This window comes from Manis javanica, chromosome 15, assembly GCF_040802235.1.
Source record: "Manis javanica isolate MJ-LG chromosome 15, MJ_LKY, whole genome shotgun sequence".
Taxonomy (NCBI): Eukaryota; Metazoa; Chordata; class Mammalia; order Pholidota; family Manidae; genus Manis; species Manis javanica.
Window position 1 is genome coordinate 81,434,805 of NC_133170.1, and position 19,367 is coordinate 81,454,171.

At 40.3% G+C, this 19,367-nt stretch overlaps 1 protein-coding gene across 3 annotated transcripts; it reads left to right on the top strand.

The window, feature by feature from the left end:
- The first annotated feature begins 6,906 nt into the window (after positions 1 to 6,906).
- Positions 6,907 to 18,622, top strand: CCDC117 (coiled-coil domain containing 117). Of its 3 annotated transcripts, none has more exons than XM_036993663.2 (5): positions 6,907 to 8,689; positions 9,343 to 9,402; positions 13,618 to 13,842; positions 14,271 to 14,408; positions 15,694 to 18,622. In XM_036993663.2, the coding sequence occupies exons 1-5, from the start codon at positions 8,502 to 8,504 to the stop codon at positions 15,929 to 15,931; spliced, it is 849 nt and encodes a 282-aa protein (XP_036849558.1). In that variant the 5' UTR covers positions 6,907 to 8,501; the 3' UTR covers positions 15,932 to 18,622. The 3 variants fall into 3 exon arrangements, with proteins under 3 accessions (XP_036849558.1, XP_036849557.1, XP_073078706.1); XM_036993662.2 differs by having other exon boundaries at positions 6,914 to 8,689; positions 9,340 to 9,402; XM_073222605.1 differs by lacking the exons at positions 6,907 to 8,689; positions 9,343 to 9,402 and adding an exon at positions 9,895 to 11,134.
- The last annotated feature ends 745 nt before the right edge of the window (positions 18,623 to 19,367 follow it).

The window sequence follows — 19,367 nt, forward strand, 5'->3', positions numbered from 1 at the left end:
CAATCTCACCAGCAGTGTATGAAGGCTCCAATTTTTCCACATCCTTGTTAACACATGTGATTGTCTATCTTTTTAATTTTAGCCATCCTAGTAGGCATAAAGTGATATCTTACCGTAGTTTTGATTTGTGTTTCTGACTAGTAACGTCGAGCATATTTTAATTAAATTACTAGCCATTTGTAAACCTTTTTTGAATAAATATCTATTCACATCCTGTGTCCATTTAAAAACTGGGCTGTCTTTTTATCATTGAGTTGTATGGATTTTTTCATATATTCTGAATATAAATCCCTTACTGGATATATTATTTTCTCCCATTTTATAAGTTATCTTTTCACTTTCTTGACTATATTCTTTGAAGCACAAAAGTGTTAAATTTTGAAGAAGCCCAATTTAGCAATCTTCTTTTTCATTACTTATGCTTTTGGTGTTATATCTAAAGTCATTACCCAAATATTTACCCAAGGTCAAAAATATTCAGAGTTTTATGTTCTTAGCTCTGACATTTAGGTTGATACTCCATTTTGCATTAATTTTTATGTGCTGTGAGGCAGGGCCTCAACCTCATTCTTTCGCCTGTGGCTATCCATTTGTTCCCATGTCATTTGTTGAAAAGTCTAATCTTTCCCCCCATTGTTGAGAATCAGTTGGTCATAAATGTGAGGGAATATTTCTGAATTCTTATTTCTATTTCACTGATCTATGTCTGTCCTTATGCCAGTCCCACTGTTTTGAAATTGGAAAGTGTGTTGAGAATACAACCAGTGTATTGACTCAAGAATATGCAGATTATACTGTCCTCTACGTACGGAGATCTGAGAAGAAAAATTCAGATTATGACCTGCTGAATGAGGGGACATAAGCCACACACAAAGATCAGCAGGTAGCTCCCTCAGGAGATGGGACCGTTAGGACTTGGTGACATACTGGCTCTGGTGTGTGCATCGGACGATGGAGAGGGCTTGACCCAGCATTGACTGAGCTCCTACTTTGGGGAAGTGAAACCCACAGGGTCGTTTTGATTGAAGGCACAATTTCCATACACCCACACAAAGGAAGTAAAGTCAGAGGTTTATTACTTACATATCCCATATGGGGGAAGAAGGGGACACAGTGAGCTGGGGGAAGGGCAGTCCTCCATCCCAGGTCATGAGTAAGCAGGAGACAGAGATCAGAGTAGAAAGACCTGTTACTTATAAGGTGGCTGGGGCAGAGGTCACTAACTTTTTATTGGCTTAACTCAAAGTAGTTTTTCTAAAAGGTGCTCCAGGAAAAGAAAATCGGGAATTTATAGCAGGAATCCTAAACCCAAGTCCTTCTCAAAATGTCCAGACTCTGGGTATGAGCAGGGGTATCATACCAACAATGCCTAGGCAGCAACTCAGAAAAACGGAAGTTGTTTATCTCATCACAGAAGGTTTACGTCTACCAACTTTGTTCTTCTTTTAAGATTGCTTAGCTGTTCTGGGTCCCTTGCTATTCTGACACCAACGTAATACTGCAGTGTAGTTCTGACACTACATACCCACAGTTAACATCAGACTCCCTAGGTTTAAGTCCATCCATTTCAGATGCCAGCCTACATGGGGTCCCCAGGCTACCCATACTTATGACAGACTGGTTACAAATCCACAAGGTTCCCATGACCCCTCTTAGGTTCAGTAATTCACCAGAATGATTCATAGAACTTGGGGAAAAGTTATGATTACAGTTGTATTATAAAGGATACAAATGAAGACACTCATGGTGCAAGATCCGGGAGAGTCCTGAATGCAGAGCTTCCGTGCTCCCCACCCCAAGGAATGAGGGCACATCACCTCCACCCCTCCAGCGCATCAATGTGTTCACCAACTGGGAAGCTCCCCTGGGCTTTAGTGTCCAGAGTTTTTGCTGAGGTTGTATTATTTAAATATTATTAATCGGATCATTCCCTCTTCAGCTTTCCTCCTCTCCCTGGATACTGGACTGACTCAAAGCCCCCATCTTCCAGTCATTTTGTTGGTCTTTCTGGTGGCCAGCCCCCTCAGGAGTGATCCAAAGAGCTCATGAATAACGAAGACACACCTGTTAGTCAGGAAATTCCAATGATTTAAAATCTCTTTCCAGGAACCAGGGACAAAGGCCAGTTAAATTCTTATTTACAACACCTATATTTCTGTATGGATTTTACAATCTGTCAATATATACAAAAAAAGTCAGCTGGAATTTCCATAAGGATTGCATTGACTCTTTAGAGCAATATGGGGAGTATTCAAAATTAAAACAACAATATTAAGTCTTTTGATTCGTGAACATGGGCTCTCTTTCCACTTAGATCATCTTTCTTGCAATACTATTTTGTAATTGCAGTGTAAAAACTCACGTGATTATTGTTAAAGGCATTCTTAAGCATTTTATTCTTTTTGATGCTCTTGTAAATGGAATTATTTTCTCAATTTCATTTTCCTATTTATTTTCTCAATTTCATTTTCCTATTTATTGCTAGTGTATAGAAATACAATTGATTTTTTAATTTTTAAATTTAAATATTTTATTATTTTTAAAATATTGAGCTTGTATCCTACAACCTTGCTGAACTAGGTTATTGTTCTAATGGTTTGATAATAGAGTTCTTGGGACTTTATAGTTAAGATCATGCCATATGCAATAGATAGAGTTTTACTTTGTCCTTTCCATTTTGGATGCCTAATTGCTCTGACTAGAACCTCTAGTACAATGTTGACAAGACATAATGAGAATAGATATCTTGGTCTTAATCTTTAGGGAAAACATTCCGTTTTTCACAATTTAGTATGATGTTAGCTGTAGGGTTAGCATCGATGCCCTTTATCAGATTAACGAATTTCCCTTCTAGTCCTCATGCGTTGAGTGTTTTTATCATAAAAATGTGTTAAATTTTGTCAGATAGTCTAATGACATGATCATATGGTTTTTCTTCTTTTTCCTATTGATGTGATGGGTTGAAATATTTTAGGGTAAAACCTTATTAATACACTTCAAAAAATCATGTAAAAGCTATGAAAACCAAGTATAATGAATAGCTAAGAATGTGTACAGGAGCTCCCTTCATTGTTCCTCAGGGCAGTGTGGAAACAAGGGAGATGCTTCACTACTCAGACCAAGTGCCCATTCATTCTGCTCCAGGCAGGGGCACAAGGGAAATCGAGGAACATCATGGGTATTCTCATTGATGTTAACCCAAAAGAGCTGTGTGAGAAGCCCTAATTTCCTGTTTTCAAGCCTACTCTTGGCAGAATACATTCCATAAGGTACTCCAGGAGTTCAGAGTAGGACTGCTTGTCATTGCCCACATTGCCTGCAGTACTTCCCCTCTTCTGGCTCCAGAAGCACCATAGACATTTAATGTCCCAGCAAGGTCTGTTTGAATGCAAAAGACAGCAGTTGTTATCATACAGAAAGATGAATGTATGTAAAAATTTGGAAGTGAGAGAGGGGAATCAAGAGAAATTCAATACAAAACTAAGAAAACCCAAATTCCTGGATGCAGACATAGGTGGGGAGTGGGAAAAGATGTACCTGGGGAGGAAAGATGGAGAGGGATCCCGAAGGAATTGGACCTGGTTTAAAGAGGTTGGACCTTCTCCCAAGAGTAATAGGGAGTCATGAAGGGTTTAAAGCAGGGGAGATGCACATCAGGATTGCATGGTGGACAAAATCTCTGACTGTACCAGGGCTAATGGCCTGGAGGGGCAAGAGTGGAGCACGAAGACCAGCTAGAAGGCTCCAGCAGGCGAGGAATAATGGAACCTAGAGGGTCATAGTATTACTGAAATCCCCAGTTTTCTGCAAACTCCTACTTGCTTACATGGGACTGTGCTTATGAAGCAGGTGGCAGTATTTGCCAGGTCCTTCCTCTTCTGCTCTAGTCTCCATTGCTAATGTCAACCTGAAAAGTCATGTGTAGATGACTCATCACTTTCCAGAGTCATGACAATGCCAATGTCCAGAGAACCCAGTTAGTCAACAAATAATCAATTAACAAGGAAAAAAACAGACAAGGGACCTAGATTAAACAAGACTCAAGAGACAGGCAAACATAATGCACTGTTGAATCATGATGCCATCAAATCAACTATGAAAAGAAAAATGTGAATACTGATTAGGTGACTAAATAATTATTAATTCTGTTAGGTGTAATAACATTGTGGTTACATATTTTTTGAAATGCATTTGTGAGAGATAAACATTAAAGCATGTACAGATGAAATATGATTCTGGGATTTGCTTTAAAATAATCACAGAAATTTTCCATGGCCTACCATAGTATTTCCTACTTATGTATTATATCCCTTTTTATCCTCATACACACACATCTGTGTTCATGCCTGTAGCCATAATACACTGATAGTTTTATGATCTGAGAACAAATGCTGCCATTGAGAAGGTGCCCACCTGTTTGGAAAGTCAGTGGCAAAGGTTTCACTCTGTCCTTGACAAAAATGGGTGTTGCCATTTCTAAGCATGAGCATTAGTTCCTGAGGGATTGTGATGGTTCACTGTATGCGTCAACTTGCCTTGGCTAAGAGATACCCATATAACTGATGAAACATTATTTCTGAGTGTATCTTGAGGGTGTTTCCAGAAGAAATTAGCATTTTAATTGGTGAACCCCGTAAAGCACATGCCCTCCAAACTGGGTAGACATCATCCAATCCGCTGAGGACCCAAATAGAACAAAAAGGCAGAAGAAGTGTGAACCGGCCCTTGCACTCTCTCCTTTTGCTGAGATCGCCATCTTCCTCTGCCCTTGGACAAAAAAGGACTGCTGGTTTTCAGGCTTTGGACTCAGCTCCAGGCTTACGCCTGAAGTCCCCTGATTCATAGGCCTTTGGCTCAGACTGAATCACATCACTGGTTTTCTTGGTTCTCCAGCTTGCAAATGACAGGTGATGGGACGTCTCAGCTTTTGTAATTATGTGGGTCAATTCCTATAATAGGTCTGTCAATATAGATATAGATGCTCATTTAAGTTTTATTGATTCTGTTTCTCTAGAGAAATAATAGAAGACTCTTTCCCTGAACATGCATTTTGTGAATGCTCAACAGCAAAGAATGTTTCTATTTGCTTGCAGAAAGCAGTGAGGATGATCCTGGCTTTGGAATCAGCCAGATCTTTCCAGAGCCATCATTACTGTTAGTCTTCCTTGAGGCACTTCCTTCACCTCTTTGGATCTTAGGCTCTTATTCTGAAAAGTGGTGATATTAATACCATAGTACAGAGTTGTGGTGGAGCAGACATGAAGTACTGCACTTAGTATAGTGCCTGGTACACAGTAAATGCTCAATAAATGCTTGCTGCTTATCTTTTGGCCTCTTGTTTTTAACCTTGTGTCTTAGTCTGTTCAGGCTGCTGTATAACAAATACTATAGACTGGGTAGTATATAAACAACAGAAATTTATTCTCACAGTTTTGGAGGCTGGGAAGTCTCAGATCAAGGCAGCAGCTGATTCAGTGTCTAGTGGTGACCCATTTCCTGGCTCATAGGTGGCCATCCTTTTGCCACCTTACATGGTGGAACAGGCAAGAGAGCTCTCTGGTGTCTCTTTTATGGGGCACTACCCCAATTCATGAAGGCTCCACCCTTAGGACCTAAGAATCCCTCCCCAGAGGCTCCACCTTCTCATACCATTATATCAGGGGTCTGGATTTCAAAATATGCATTTGGCAAGGGTGGCAGGGGGGACACAGTATTCAGTCCACTGCACCTTGTCATATTGAACATTTTTATTTCAAAAAAATTTATCCTTTGGCTGACTACAAAGTAGTATATATTCATTGGAAGAGAATAAGAGCTTAAATTTTATATGCAAAAAGGGCAAGTTCTGATAACCACACCCCTCACAGGTCAGTGCCACCTATAATTTGGTTTGGTGTCTTCCAGAGGGGATGAAGCGTAATATTTTTGTATTAACATCCTGAGAAGGTTGTTTCTTGCTGTACTCTATTAACTAGTAATAATTATGTAGACAAATTACTTATTCTCTCAGCTATGAGTGAAATAAGAAAATGCACTAGCACATAGGCATGTGCATGTACACACACACACAAATAAGAAAAAAGACTGGAAGGATGTTCATAACAGTGGAAATTCCTGTGGGATGGTATTAAGGCAATTTTTTTTTTTTTTTTTTGCTTCTCTATACGTTGATCACTGCCTCCACTAATTTTCTACTAGAATCTGTGTTAGTTTTATAACCAGGAAACATTATTATTATTATATATTTTTAAAGATATCGTAAGATTAGCCACCAGGAGAATAGAGACAGTCTGAATGTCTGTATGTGTCTCACCCACCAATCCCGTACGAGGAGAGCTGGTAATCACCTCAAAGGGCAGGCCTAGACTGTCACTGAGAAGAAGAGGTATTCTCAGTGGCTGCTGCCAAGTTCTACAGCCTCTCTTCCCAGGCTCCTCTGGTGTACAACACATAATAATCCTGTCTTCTGCTTCCAAGAGTCTGAAGCTGCAAGGAGTCTCTCTCTGATACACTGTAGTAAGGCTTTCCCTGGGTCCTCCAAAGCAGTTTCAGGGAATTCAATGAGATAGAGCAAAGCCTAGCACGATCTAAATTCTCAGACCTGGGGTTGAACTCACTTATAACCAAGGGGGTTGAAGACCATAACTTACTCCAATCTCCTTATCTGTAAAATGGGGATAATAAACCATCCAATTCACAGAGTTATTGTGAGGAATACTTGACTTAATCTGGGTAGAGAGCACCTGCAAATAGGAAATACCTCATAAATTATTAATTCTAGTACATTGTCTGATAAGGGGTATACAACTTAGTATAGAATTGTGACTTAACGAATCAATTTGGATAGGCATTCAAGAAATATAATTAGGCGGAAAAGTTTCAGAATAAAAATACATGTAGAGTATGACTATTTTCACAAGCATGTATCTATATGTGTATATAACATCATCTGGAAGGATGTTTTTTCAGGTGAGGAATGAGGTGGCCATTTGTAGAAATGACCCAGGAGACTATCTGTTATATCCAGTTGAAGTAAATAGGGCATTTCTTTAGGGAGGCAAAACTGCATTATAAATGCCACTAGGAAAACTTAAACCCTTTTAGTTCATTTGTTTCTTCTTAGACCATCACTGACGGCAATTGGGATGGAGAAAGAGGATGAGAATCTGGAAGGATTTCCCAAAGCTAACTGATTAAATACAAGGGTGAACAAAAAAGAGACATCAATGATGATGCTTGGGTTTTTTCATTGGAAAGAGAAAAGTATCTCCTGACAGCTGAAACTGGCCTGGGACTATCAGGTAAGCCTTGGCATCTTCCCGTTAAACAATTCACAGAATGTCAACATCAAACAAGAACTGAGATGTGACTTCAATGGATAAAAACAGGACCAGTTCACATTCATGACTGAACACAGATAAAATGTGAACATTGTTCAAACAACAAAAATGACCAAACATCCCCCTTTCCTACCTAATAAGAAGGAATGTTGCTTCCCTACCAATTATGAGGGCTAGCCTCACTTCATTACTCCTACCTTCTAGAAAAGATTGACTAAGATACCAATCACAGAATTATCTCGGCTTCCTGACAGTATTAACTCCAGAGCAAAGCCTAGCTTCCTTGAACCTTACCCCAAATCACCTACCACAGGCTGAAATCCTTTAAGAAGCCCTAACACCCCCTTGCCACCTCACTTCAGTAAGTCAACAAATCCATTATTGTTCAGTTATAGGTGTGTTCTTGGTCGGCTTTGGCTGAAGGGCATCGACTTTGGTATAAGCAACTCAGATTGTAAGATGGTGTCCTTCCCCGAGATGGAAAAAATGGGGTATGATCAGTGGTTGGGGTTCTACCAACTCTGCCAGCCTCTCTTGCAAGCTTATGTTCCTGGATGCCCCAGGCAGAGACGGGAAGGCTCTCCAGTACCTCTCACAAGAGCTCTGAGGTTTTTACTAGTGTTTCATGCTGTTCCCTCTAAGGCATCACCAACTTCATTTATATTAAAACAGAAAGAATAGCTGATATTTTATGCATGTGTGCTGTGTGCTGAGCAGTGTTCTAAGGGCTGTAGACGTTCTCACTCGTGTACCTCTGCCATAAAACTATGACGACAGGTACTGCTATTACTAGATTTTACCACCGGGAAAACGGAGGCAAAGAGGTTACACAACTTGCCGGGTAAGGATTCGAACTACGTCGTCTTCAAGGTCTGCCAGGGCCGTCCTCAAGTCACAAGCGGCTAAGCCGAGGCAGCCATCTTGTTAGTAGTCTGCAAGGACTGCCTCTCCCGGCATCCCTTGCGGCGGCAGCTCTCCACACACAACAAATCCCAGCGTGCCCCTGGGCGGCCCGGGGTGGAGGGTTCTAGAAGGCGTGACGTGGGGCTGAGAGCGGGCTCTGGAGGCGGGCTCCTTTCGGCCGTCGCTGTGGCCGCCACCGCCGGGCTTGGGGACGCGGGAGGCCGGGGCCGCGGGCGCAGCGTCCTCGTCTCCCCGGCCATGGCCGCACTCGGCCGGCCCTTCAGCGGCCTTGCCCTGAGCGGCAGCTCGGACTTCCTGCAGCCGCCGCCGCCGCCGGGCTGCCCGGGTCGGGCCTTCCCGCCGGGGACGGGCGGCGCCGAGCTGACCCCGCGGCCGGGACCCCGCGCCGCCCCCGGCAGCCCCGGCGGGAGCGCGGCGCGCGGACGGTGAGGAGCCCTGTGGGTGGCGGGCGCGGGCCGGGCCGGCGGGCGGGCGAGCGGGCTTTTTAACCTTCCCTCCTCGCGACGCCGCGGCGGGCTGCGCAGGGCCGGGTAACAGGGACGGAAGCGTTAGCCGTGCGAGGCGCCTGAGGTCGCGCGGCCGGGGAGCCCGGTTCGGACCTCCGCCCGCCTTCGCCTCCGGGAAGTGCGGAGACTTTCCCCAGCTCGCCCGGGTCGGGCCGGGATCGGAACCCAGGCCGACGTACGCGCCCCGCTCCCCTTCCAGACGCGGCGCGGCCGCTGTTAGCAGCAACTTGGAGCGCCTCTCGACACCCACTTACCGCGGAGTGGCAGCGAAACGGGCCCTCCTAGAGAGAGCGGGCACGTAACGCGCCCCGCCGGCGCCCGCCCCGCCGCGGGCCCCTCCGATTCCTCCGCCATCACCTTGGCCCAGTGAGGAGTCTGGATTCCAGGTTCCAATGTGGGGACCACCCCGCGTTTCCCTAACTGACCTTGTGACCTGTGTAGCCGTCCCCGGCCGGCAGGGGAAGGGACACCGGTACGCGCGGAGTGGACAAGGTTATGGGAGCGAGAAAGTGGGTGCAGAAAGCACAAGCTCCATCCATTTCTCCGCTGACTTGACGTTTTTGTTTCAGCAGTGTTGCAGTGAACTGTAAAAAGAAACACAAGCGGGAGGAGGAGGAGGAGGAGGAGGATGAGTAAGTTCCAGGCGCCATTTATTCACTTTGTGCTTAACCCCAATTTCACCTGTTCTATGTCTCCAACTACCTGGTTTTAAGTGAAAAGGTGAAACGTTAAGTATCTCTGAAAGGAAGCACAAGGAACTGCTAACATTGGTTGTCTTTCCAGAAGGGTCATGGTGGTGGTTGGCAGGTTAGAGGGAAATTTAGTAACTTACTCTAATGTTTGGATTTTGAGTCACGTGAAAATTATGCACAAAGTAAAAGAATTTCAAGTGCACAAAAGGATCCGTATTGAAAATTACACACTGCCCTCCCACTTCTCTGCAGAGGAATCCCGCTACTTGTTTCCCATTTCTCCTTTGAAAGATCATCTAGAAACTTAAAAGTTTATAACTGTGTGTCTATATCTCTGTTTTGTCACATTTGTAAGAAGACACTGTTGACACTGTGCCACACATTGTTTTCACCTTACTCTCCTGTAGCTTGTTGCATTTCCCCATACAGAGTTCTACCTAATTTTTCAAGAGTTGACTGGCATTCTTTTGAAAGTCTAGGTAAGGATAACTAACCAGTCTCCTATTGATGGATTTCTAAGTTATTTCTAATCCTTCATTATTACTAACAAATCCACCATGATGATTCATTTTAAATTTTTTGTATATATTTGCAAGCAGGTGAATGTATTCCTAGATTGGGAATTGTTGGGTCTGAGTGTATGTATTTAAATTTTGAAAGGAGTTGTTGCCGGTTTATGTTTCTAACACTGGAATGCCTTTTTCGCCATCTTCTCACCAGAGCTGTATTTTCAAACTTTGATTTCACTGATAGGTAAAATATTAAATCTCATGGTTAGGCAGTCTAGTAGAAAAATGAGTAAAAGCATTTCCTGAAGAGGATATCCAAATGACTAACCAAATGAAAAGATGTTTGATCTCATCAGTCTTTAGGGAAATGCATATTAAAGCCACAGTGAGATACTCTACCACCACATATTGGAGTGGTTATGAAGCATCAGGAACTTTCAAACACTATGGATGAGAATGTAAATTGGTACAAGCACACTGGAAAACAGTTTGGCACTGTCTTAAAAGTTGAAGGCTCATATACCCATTACCCAACAGTTCCCCTCCTTGAGTATGTACATGCTTGCTTCAGGAGACATGTGCTAGAAAGTTCGTAGCATCCTTGTTCATAATAGCTCAAAACTGAAACTACTCGTATGTCCCTCAACAGAAAACAGATAAATTACAAATTCACACACTGGAGTTCTATTCAAAAAAGAAAAAAAAAGAATATACCTATCAACATAGATGGGTCTTATAAACAACATGAAATGAGCAAGAGCAATATCACAAGAATGTATACAGTAAAATTCTCTCAATATAAAGTTCAAAACCAGGCAAAACTAAACATTGTTTAGGATGCATATTTACATGCATGGTAATTTTTTTAATGAATTGTCATAAAAATGTTTACATGTAGGGAACATTCCACCACGTTCTATTACGTTCCATTCCGTCAAAGGCTCCATTCCCTTCCAAACCACTCAGGTACCCTCTGTTGCATCACATTACACCCCATTCCACTCCATTCCGCAACTTCCACCACATTCTATTGCGTTCCATTCTGTCATAGAAGGCTCCATTCCCTTCCAAACCACTCAGTTACCCTCTACTGCATCACATTACACTCCGTTACACCCCATTACATGTAGGGAGAAGGGAATAGAGTACCATTTTAGGATGCTGTAAGTAGTCGGTATCTTGAATGTCATTTTAATGGATGTTTTATAACTTGTATGTTTGTATTTACGAGTGTAAGATTTTACAGTTCAAAAGAAATTAGATCACTTAATTTGCATTTTATAAAGTATAAGTGATGTTGAACATCTTGAGCCAATTTCGTTTAATATGTGAATTGTTTATGTTTCTGCAAATTTTTTATTGGATTATTGTTCATTCTCTTGTTCATCTATAAGAAGTCTTTATTAAAGAAATCAGTTTATTATGTGAGTTACAGATGTGTTCCCCAGATTGTTACTTGTCTTTTAACGTTGTGCTTTTTTTTTGCCAGCATAAACTGGATTTTCTAACCTTGCTGATACATAGGCTAATAATAAGACAGTAGATTTGAAACTTGCCTTAATTTTTAAAACCACTGGACCACACAATATTTATGTTGTTTATTGCCTTGGGAATGCTTTGGATACACAGAGACCTCTCTGCTTTTATCTTTTGGGGTTCCATATAAAAGATATTGAATAAAGAGTGCCAGTGTTAAAAAATTTGAATTGTAGAAACTATTGGCTTAAAAAGCTAACTACCTTCAATTTTTTTTATTAAAGTATCATTGATATACAATCTTATGATGGTTTCACATACACAAAACAGTAGTTCAGCATTCACCCTTATTACCGAGACCTCACCCCCTCCACTGCACTCACTGTCAATGTATATAGTAAGATGTTACAGAGTCAGTTGTATTCTCCGGGCTGTACTACCATCCCAGTGACCAACCTGTGTTGTAATTGCAAATTATAGTGTGCCTTAATGCCCTTCTCCCACCCCCCCCAACCCCTCTTCCCCTTGGTAACCACTAGTTCTTCTCAGTAACCACCTCTAATTTACAAACAAAAAGGTTGAGGCTCTGGAAGACCGAGGAACTCAACTTTCTGATGTCTACGGCCCAAAAGTGTACAGCTGTCATTTCCATAGCTCTTACAAGTACTTTGAAGTCTTCTGTTACTACATTTTCTTTGGGACTTAATCATCATTGATCTCTAATTATTTACAAAATGGACCTAGAGGCATAAGATAATTGAAACCAAAACACATTGGAGAATTAAGAGGTTGGAATCTAGCTCTTAAATTTAGTTGCGTTTAATAGTTGAATTGTTAGTTGTGCTGGGAAATTACCCATTCCTTTTAGATATATTCTGCTTTCTCTTAACTGGTTTCTTATGTGTATAACAACTTCTGCTTTCTACAACATCACATGCTTAAAATTATCCAAGTATTAACAAATATTTTATGCATGGTAGGCATTTTTAATCTTTTCTTATGAATTAAAACAATTATAAGCTAAACATACTGTTAATAGTTGATTCCAGTCAGAAATCTAGGTTCAAGAGCATTATTGCTTGCCAGATTCTATATTGCCAGCAACTTTAATATTGATGTTCGTAGACTTAACATGAAATAGAAATTTCTCCTTGTAAAATAAATGCTTCTTCCTTTGACCCTTAGTTTAGAGAATCAAAAGCTGTGCTAGCCATTAATGAATTTTATTTTTGTTGTAGAGTTGTGTTCTGATTTTGAAATTGCACATGTTCATGCCCATAATAAAGTACTTTTGGTCTAAATACTTAAAAAGAGCAGAGCTGGTTGTCTACTCACCTTACTTCATACCACTTTAAACTGGGTATGTTGTACTGTTTGCAAATACTAGTCCATGGTAAGAGCTTTAACAGTTGAACTTCACTAAGGAGTCAGGAGTTTTTAGTGAAAATGTAAGAGGTGGGATTCAGGAGCTCTGGGGTCTGGTGCCCAGCACTGCCTTACGTGACACATAGGAGGGAGCGCTTTAGCTTTCTAGGTCCTAATTTCCAAACCTGCAAAACAAGGAAATTGGATTTGATGAATTCTAAGGCCTCTGTGAAATACAGTTTTTCCAGGAAATGAAGATAGTCTGTGTTGCAAGGTGGGAGAAAAGTGGACCTCATTGTTAGTCAGGGACTCAAAGGTAAATGACAGCCTCTGACATTTTGGAGAGGACCAAGAAATGAGCAGTATCATCTGCACCTGCAGTACTTGGGGCAGACCTGATGAGGCGTGTATCTTTCTTCTAAGGGAATACAGAATGACTGCAGACCACCCCCCATATGACCAGTTTGATGGAATAGCAGTGTTATGACAAAATATGGCTGGCACTGAACTGCGGCTTTATGATTTTTGTTTACTTCCCACTTGACCTGTCCAGAGCCAAATAAATAGGGATGACTCTTAAGTTCCCACATTGAACACTTCTAATCTGAAAAGGCAGAATTTAGTGGAGAGCAGAAGACATCTGAAGGAAGCTATGAGGATGATAGAAAAGAAAATGGGTGATTTTTCATCTTACAACCACACACTGTCAAAAATTAGAGTGTTTTATAAGAATTTCCTTAGAGGTAGGGATGATATAATTTCATTTATATTAGTCTGAATTTTCATTGAATTTTTTTTTCTTCAGTTGTCCAGTAAGAAAGAAAAGGCTAACTGAAGCTGGGCTCTGTGCTGGTCCTAATGACTGGATTCTTTGTGCACATCAGGATATAGAGGGTCATGGAGTAAATCTGTGCACTAGTGGCCTTTCTGCACCTGCCATGTTAGATGTTATTTGTGAAGAAATGGATCAGACAACTGCAGAACCACAGTGTGAAGTTGCCCGAAGGAGGCTTCAGGAAATTGAAGACAGGTAAATGGACAGCGTATATAACCGGCTGTTGCTGTTCTTGTGGAAAGTCTTTACTCTTAAACTACTCTAATTCTTCATTTGGTGATACCTTGATCCTCATCCTCTCAGAACGTGAAAATCAGGGAACTCAAAATGTACACATTAAATGTTAAAGTGAGCTCTTTTTGTAGAACTAAATACTTTCACTATTTCTGAATTTAAATTTTTGATTTATCAGCTTTCAGGGACACATTAAAATATAGCATCTAATGTAGAACATTTTTAAGTGATATAATGAATAACTTCTGTATATGCTTTTTCACTCATGTATAGCCTCTCTCTTACTTGATCTTTTACTTTTATCCTTTTATCCTTTTAAATTTTTGTTTAATTACTAAAATATGTAGTAGCCTAACTTTTCTTTCTCTGTTTCTGCTGCCTTTATTTAGGATAATTGATGAAGACGAAGAAGTTGAAGCTGACAGAAATATTAACCATCTCCCCAGTCTTATCCTTTCTGATACGATGAAGACTGGTTTGAAGAGAGAATTTGATGAAGTCTTTACAAAGAAAATGATTGAGTCCATGTAAGTTTTGGTTCTTGGTTTCCATATAATTATGATCTTGGGAGGGAAAACCCAGTGTCTTTGGCCACTACTACCCATCCTATCCTAGCCATCTCTGTGTCCTGATCTCCATCCAGCCAAGTGAAAGCACTAAGAGCCATTTTGCTCTGAAGTTAGACACAGGTTCATGAGCTCACTTTATCCAGTTTTCTAGATCATCAGCGTAGAAACACAGAAATAGCAAGTGACAGCAGAACAAATAGTAGTGAATAGTGACAGTACAGGGTGAGGATGAGAGGAAACTGGAAAGCAGACATGAGAGCCTAAAAAGCAAAGCAACCTGGGGTCCATTAATAAGAACTAATGATAGGCCTGTAATTCTTACAGTCCTTGAGTCTGGATGATCTCAAGTCGTCATTATCCACTGTATGAGAGAACAGGCAGTTATAAAGGGACATTTAGGTGTTGCCTAGGGAAGATTTTAGACAGACTTGGTTTGTAGGATGAGTGTCAGATATTTAAAAAATTCTATTAGGACGGCAGTCCCAGACGCCTTTGGCCACAGTGGGTCAGCTGCTGCTTGATGTTAAATCACAAAGGTTTTGCATTAGCCTCCCAGCTTGAGTTTATAATTACTTAGCCCTGAGAGTGGCTAAATAGTTTAGCCAAGAATAAGCTGGTTACATTGTCCTCTAGCCTAAAGCAGTACTTTCTGCTCTTAGAAGTTTTCCAGAAGCTGGCCTTTGGAGGTATTCTTCATTGTGTTTTATTTTGCCTTATTTGCCTTTTGTTCCCAGAAACCATCATGCCGTCACTGAATGGGGGAGGGCTGAGGGGCAGGCATAGGCATTGACAACACAGTCATTTTGGCTTATTGCAAAAAGCAATGCAGTTCATACCAGTGATAAGCAAAAGGCATACCAAGGTACTTGTAATGTGTTTGGCCAGTGTTTCATTTTATTTAGTATAGTTTAGTACAAGATAGTAGCCAATATCTGTTAATATTAACCACAGTCTTTAAAAATTACAATGTTAAAACAAGGTATTCTAATTTTCACAGTGGATATTTATATTACTTTAATCACAATATCAGTTCAACCAGTTGGTTTGGTTAAAAATGCATGCAGAACTAAAATTTTATGTATCTGAGTGGCCTTTCTAAAGATCACTTTGGATTATTATAAATCTATTATTGTGCCATTCATTCTTAACTCTAGATACTAGGTAGCACACATTAGCTTTTCAGTGTATATCTTTTATTTTCAAGCCTAAAATTTTTTATAAAAATCTGTATTTTATGTCTTAGGAGCCGTCCTTCCATGGAGCTTGTGCTCTGGAAACCTCTCCCTGAACTCCTTTCTGATAAGCCAAAGCCACCATCTAATGATAAGAACTATGCAGGAGAGAGCCACACGAAACATGCAGCTGCTGGCACTGCCTTCCCTCGGAGAACTGAACTGTTCTTAGAGCCTCGGCAAACAGGGATGCCTGTTTACAGTAGTTTGGAGACAGCTGCTTGCACAGAAGAAGAGATGGAACTCTAGAAACTAGTTTCTACACTAAAGTCAAATCTTAGAAGGCTCATTTATTTCGTTGTGAGCCTACTTGTGTAGTATAGGGACTTGAAAGTTTTGTGAAACGGGTGTCATAATATCTCCACCTGTGATCTGGGGTGGGACTGTCATTTTGGGTAGCCATTTCTTGAATTCAACTTTTACCCAAGGAAGCTTGTCTCAAGGGAAAAGCAGTTTTCTAGGGGGTCTTACTAAGTGAGTGTGGGATTAGTCTGCAAAGACAAGAATAGAAGTTATATGTGAGAGGGTGACTTAATCTGTCACACTATCTAAACCAGACACTTGGAGGATATTCAGAGACTTGAGTTGAAAAGATGATTAAGAGAAGGATGCTCCTACTACAACTGTACCTTGACAGTTGAGTCACAACTTACCTGTAGATATGAACTCTGTTTACAATGGTGACTATGACTGGGGAGAAGGAGGGAAGAAAGCAGTAGCTTAAGCCTATTGCTAAAAAATTTAACAGAGGCCCCGAAACTTATGTCATTAGTTGTCACTTCAGTGTAGCTATAGTGATTAAATAGCCAGTAGCATTGTGGCTCACCTTTTTGCCTCTGAAAATGCAATGAAAATACAAAGAAAAGGTTTTTCCTTCAAGGCTTTTTTAGTCTTGTGCTCCTGTTGCTCCTTGATTTCCCTTGCATAATTAGTAAGCCCAGTTATTCAGTAATGTTTACAGCTCAATTTTGAATGATAGTTAAAAAGATAGATAAACTCATGTGCAAATTTGGCTATGGGAAAAGCATCCCTTAGGTAATCTCGAGTTGATGCTGTGTCAGCCCAGCATTGATAACTTCTGTACTTAAAAAAAAAAAAGGTGGTACCTGTATAGGTTGAATTTTTAAATGTTAATTTAGAAAACAGTGACTGAATAGTTAACTGAGATCAAATGGGCAAATGAAATTGAGATTTACTGAAATAGCCAATTTGCCTGGTGCTTCAGCTAGTGTACAGTAAGCCTAAAGGTTGGTAGACAGTAACTTCCTCCTAGCAGGGTATCTTCTTCATCTTCATAAACTAAACCAAGCTCAAGTTGTCCTTTGGGAATAACCAGGATTGAAGTTTTTCTCAGGAAGCACTTTTCTGTGTGTCAAGGACTCAGTAGTGCAAAATAAAATAACGGTTCCTTTAGTGCTCTGGAATATCCACTATAACTTAATGAGTATAATAGTGTAATACTGGCCCTTTCATCACACAATAGGAGGCCACCCTAGTTCTTTTTGTTTTGTTTTCTGGGTTTCTTCCCTCTTTGTAGGAATTAGATACCTTGTGTAGAAAAAAATGGTTTATGCCAAGTAGAGGTGACTTTTTAGAAACCGGCTCCCAGGAATTTTTGAAACCTATGGTGAAATCCCTCCCCTTGTTACAGATGGTATAGAAGTAACATGTCTGTTGATTAGACTGTTTCTTCTCATTTGCCTGTTGTTCTGCTTTCTCTATTTCTGTCTGGATAGTCAGGAAAATATTTAATGTTTAATATTTAAACAAAATATTTAATGTCTACACAGTAAAATTACTCAAACTTCAAACCAGTATTGAAACCAGTTGGAAACCAGCTAATAGTTTATTAATCTCAGATTTAGAGATGAATGTAAACTGTATTCTTTTGAAATGTGCAAGTATTTGATTCATGCTATTTGAAACACTCCTGCCTTTGGGTCATTGTTTAATGGGACCAACTTGTAAAGCTTGTAGCCTTAAAGAAATCTCCGTGCTAAAAAATTTGTTCCGGTACAACTCAAAAACATGAAGTGACTGCCTGCATGTGGAGTGAGTCCCAATGTTGTGGTGAAAAGGGAGTAACAACTGTCCAAAGAAGGCCAGAACACATTGAGATTGTCGTCTATAGCAATTGTTGAACGGGCCTCTGATCAAAAGGTCTGCACGATGAAAAGGAGGAAAGAAGAGCTCCAAAACAAGGCTTTGATAATCACTGGCAGATGTAGGAGAGAATTAAGGTTCTGTTAATTAAAATCAAAACAGAACTTGTTTCAGGAGTCAAGTTATCTGATAATGATAATTATTTTTGCAGGAAAATGGGTGTTTGATGCTCCTTTTTAAACTTTTTCTTCTTGCGTATGTTTATATACAAATTGTCGTCTTCATCCTTGTGGTGCTTATTCATCTGAGCCGTTTGCATAGTTCCCCCGCCTCTGCTGTGCTTTTCTTCTGTAGTGCAAGGCTTTTGCTTTTGCCTTAAGGTTTCCCTAGGGAATTAACAGGCCTTTTCATTTTGTACAGCTTTTGAAGCATGGATCAAACATTGGCTTACCAGGCTAATGTGTGAAGAGAAAAAATACCTAAAGCAGGTGAGCTTTAATGAACAAATGTGTATTTTCTCTGAAGTTGAGTAGGGTGTGTGGGGGCTTTTTTTTTTAAATTAATATGAAAGTAAGTCCAGTTCTCACAAATATTAATCAAATTTTTGAAACTGCTACTCATTTTCAAAGAGGTGCAAATGTAAAATTCAGAAAAATAGAACCATGAGAAGAATGCTTACCAGCAGGTTCATTATTTTGGATTTGAAACTTGGTTGTTTTTTAATAGTAACAAGAATGGTGCAGTACTAAAGTTCTGGAAGATGCTGTCTGTTTTACTTTAAAGTGAGAATCTGGTGTTTCTGTATTGTTTTCAATAAAACTTCCTAAGTGTTTTGGACTTTTTGAGGTATTGGTATTCTTGCACTGAAGTAAACAAAATCAACCAGCTCTTTGCTCTCCTCTAAATTGTATTTGAAGTGATATTCTTATTAGTGAGGAATTTAAATTATTCTGAAAAGATGATTATGTTGGGTTAAAGGTGTCAATGAATTTACTATTTCGAAAATAGGCAGATTGTATGTTTTGCCATTTTAAAACCTATGGACTACTTTCCCCTCTACTTAGCGAATCAGTGCTTTGTCAGTCAGCGGCATTGATCGGCAGTGGGGATCGAATTCAAGTGTTCAGATATGGCGTTGGAAATGGTATGTACAGTTCACAGTTCTTTTGTTTTTACAGGTTTGGGACCTTTAAAAAATAAGGAATAGGAAAATTCCATCAGTATGGTCATGCCTCTTAAAGTTGACAGGTCACTGGGTGGCAGTATTGCCTGCATATTTACAGTAATTGTTTTATAAATGTGGATCCCTGATTTGTGGGCAGGCAGAGTTTAAATGTGGGTTGCAGTTACAGAAAACTCAGGATACTGGTTTTTCATCAGAATTTGGAAATACAGCTAAAAGCCAATTTCTTTTAAAGGTTTGGAAATTAATAGCCTGTAAGTAGATAGTAACAACTCAGTAGTATAAACACCAGGTCCTGTGTTCTTCCTACTTGTCCAGTGGTTTTAGTCTTTTTGTAGCACTACTTAAAATACCACCATTTAGATTTCATTGAAACAACCTGCCAAGGTATGGTTCGGG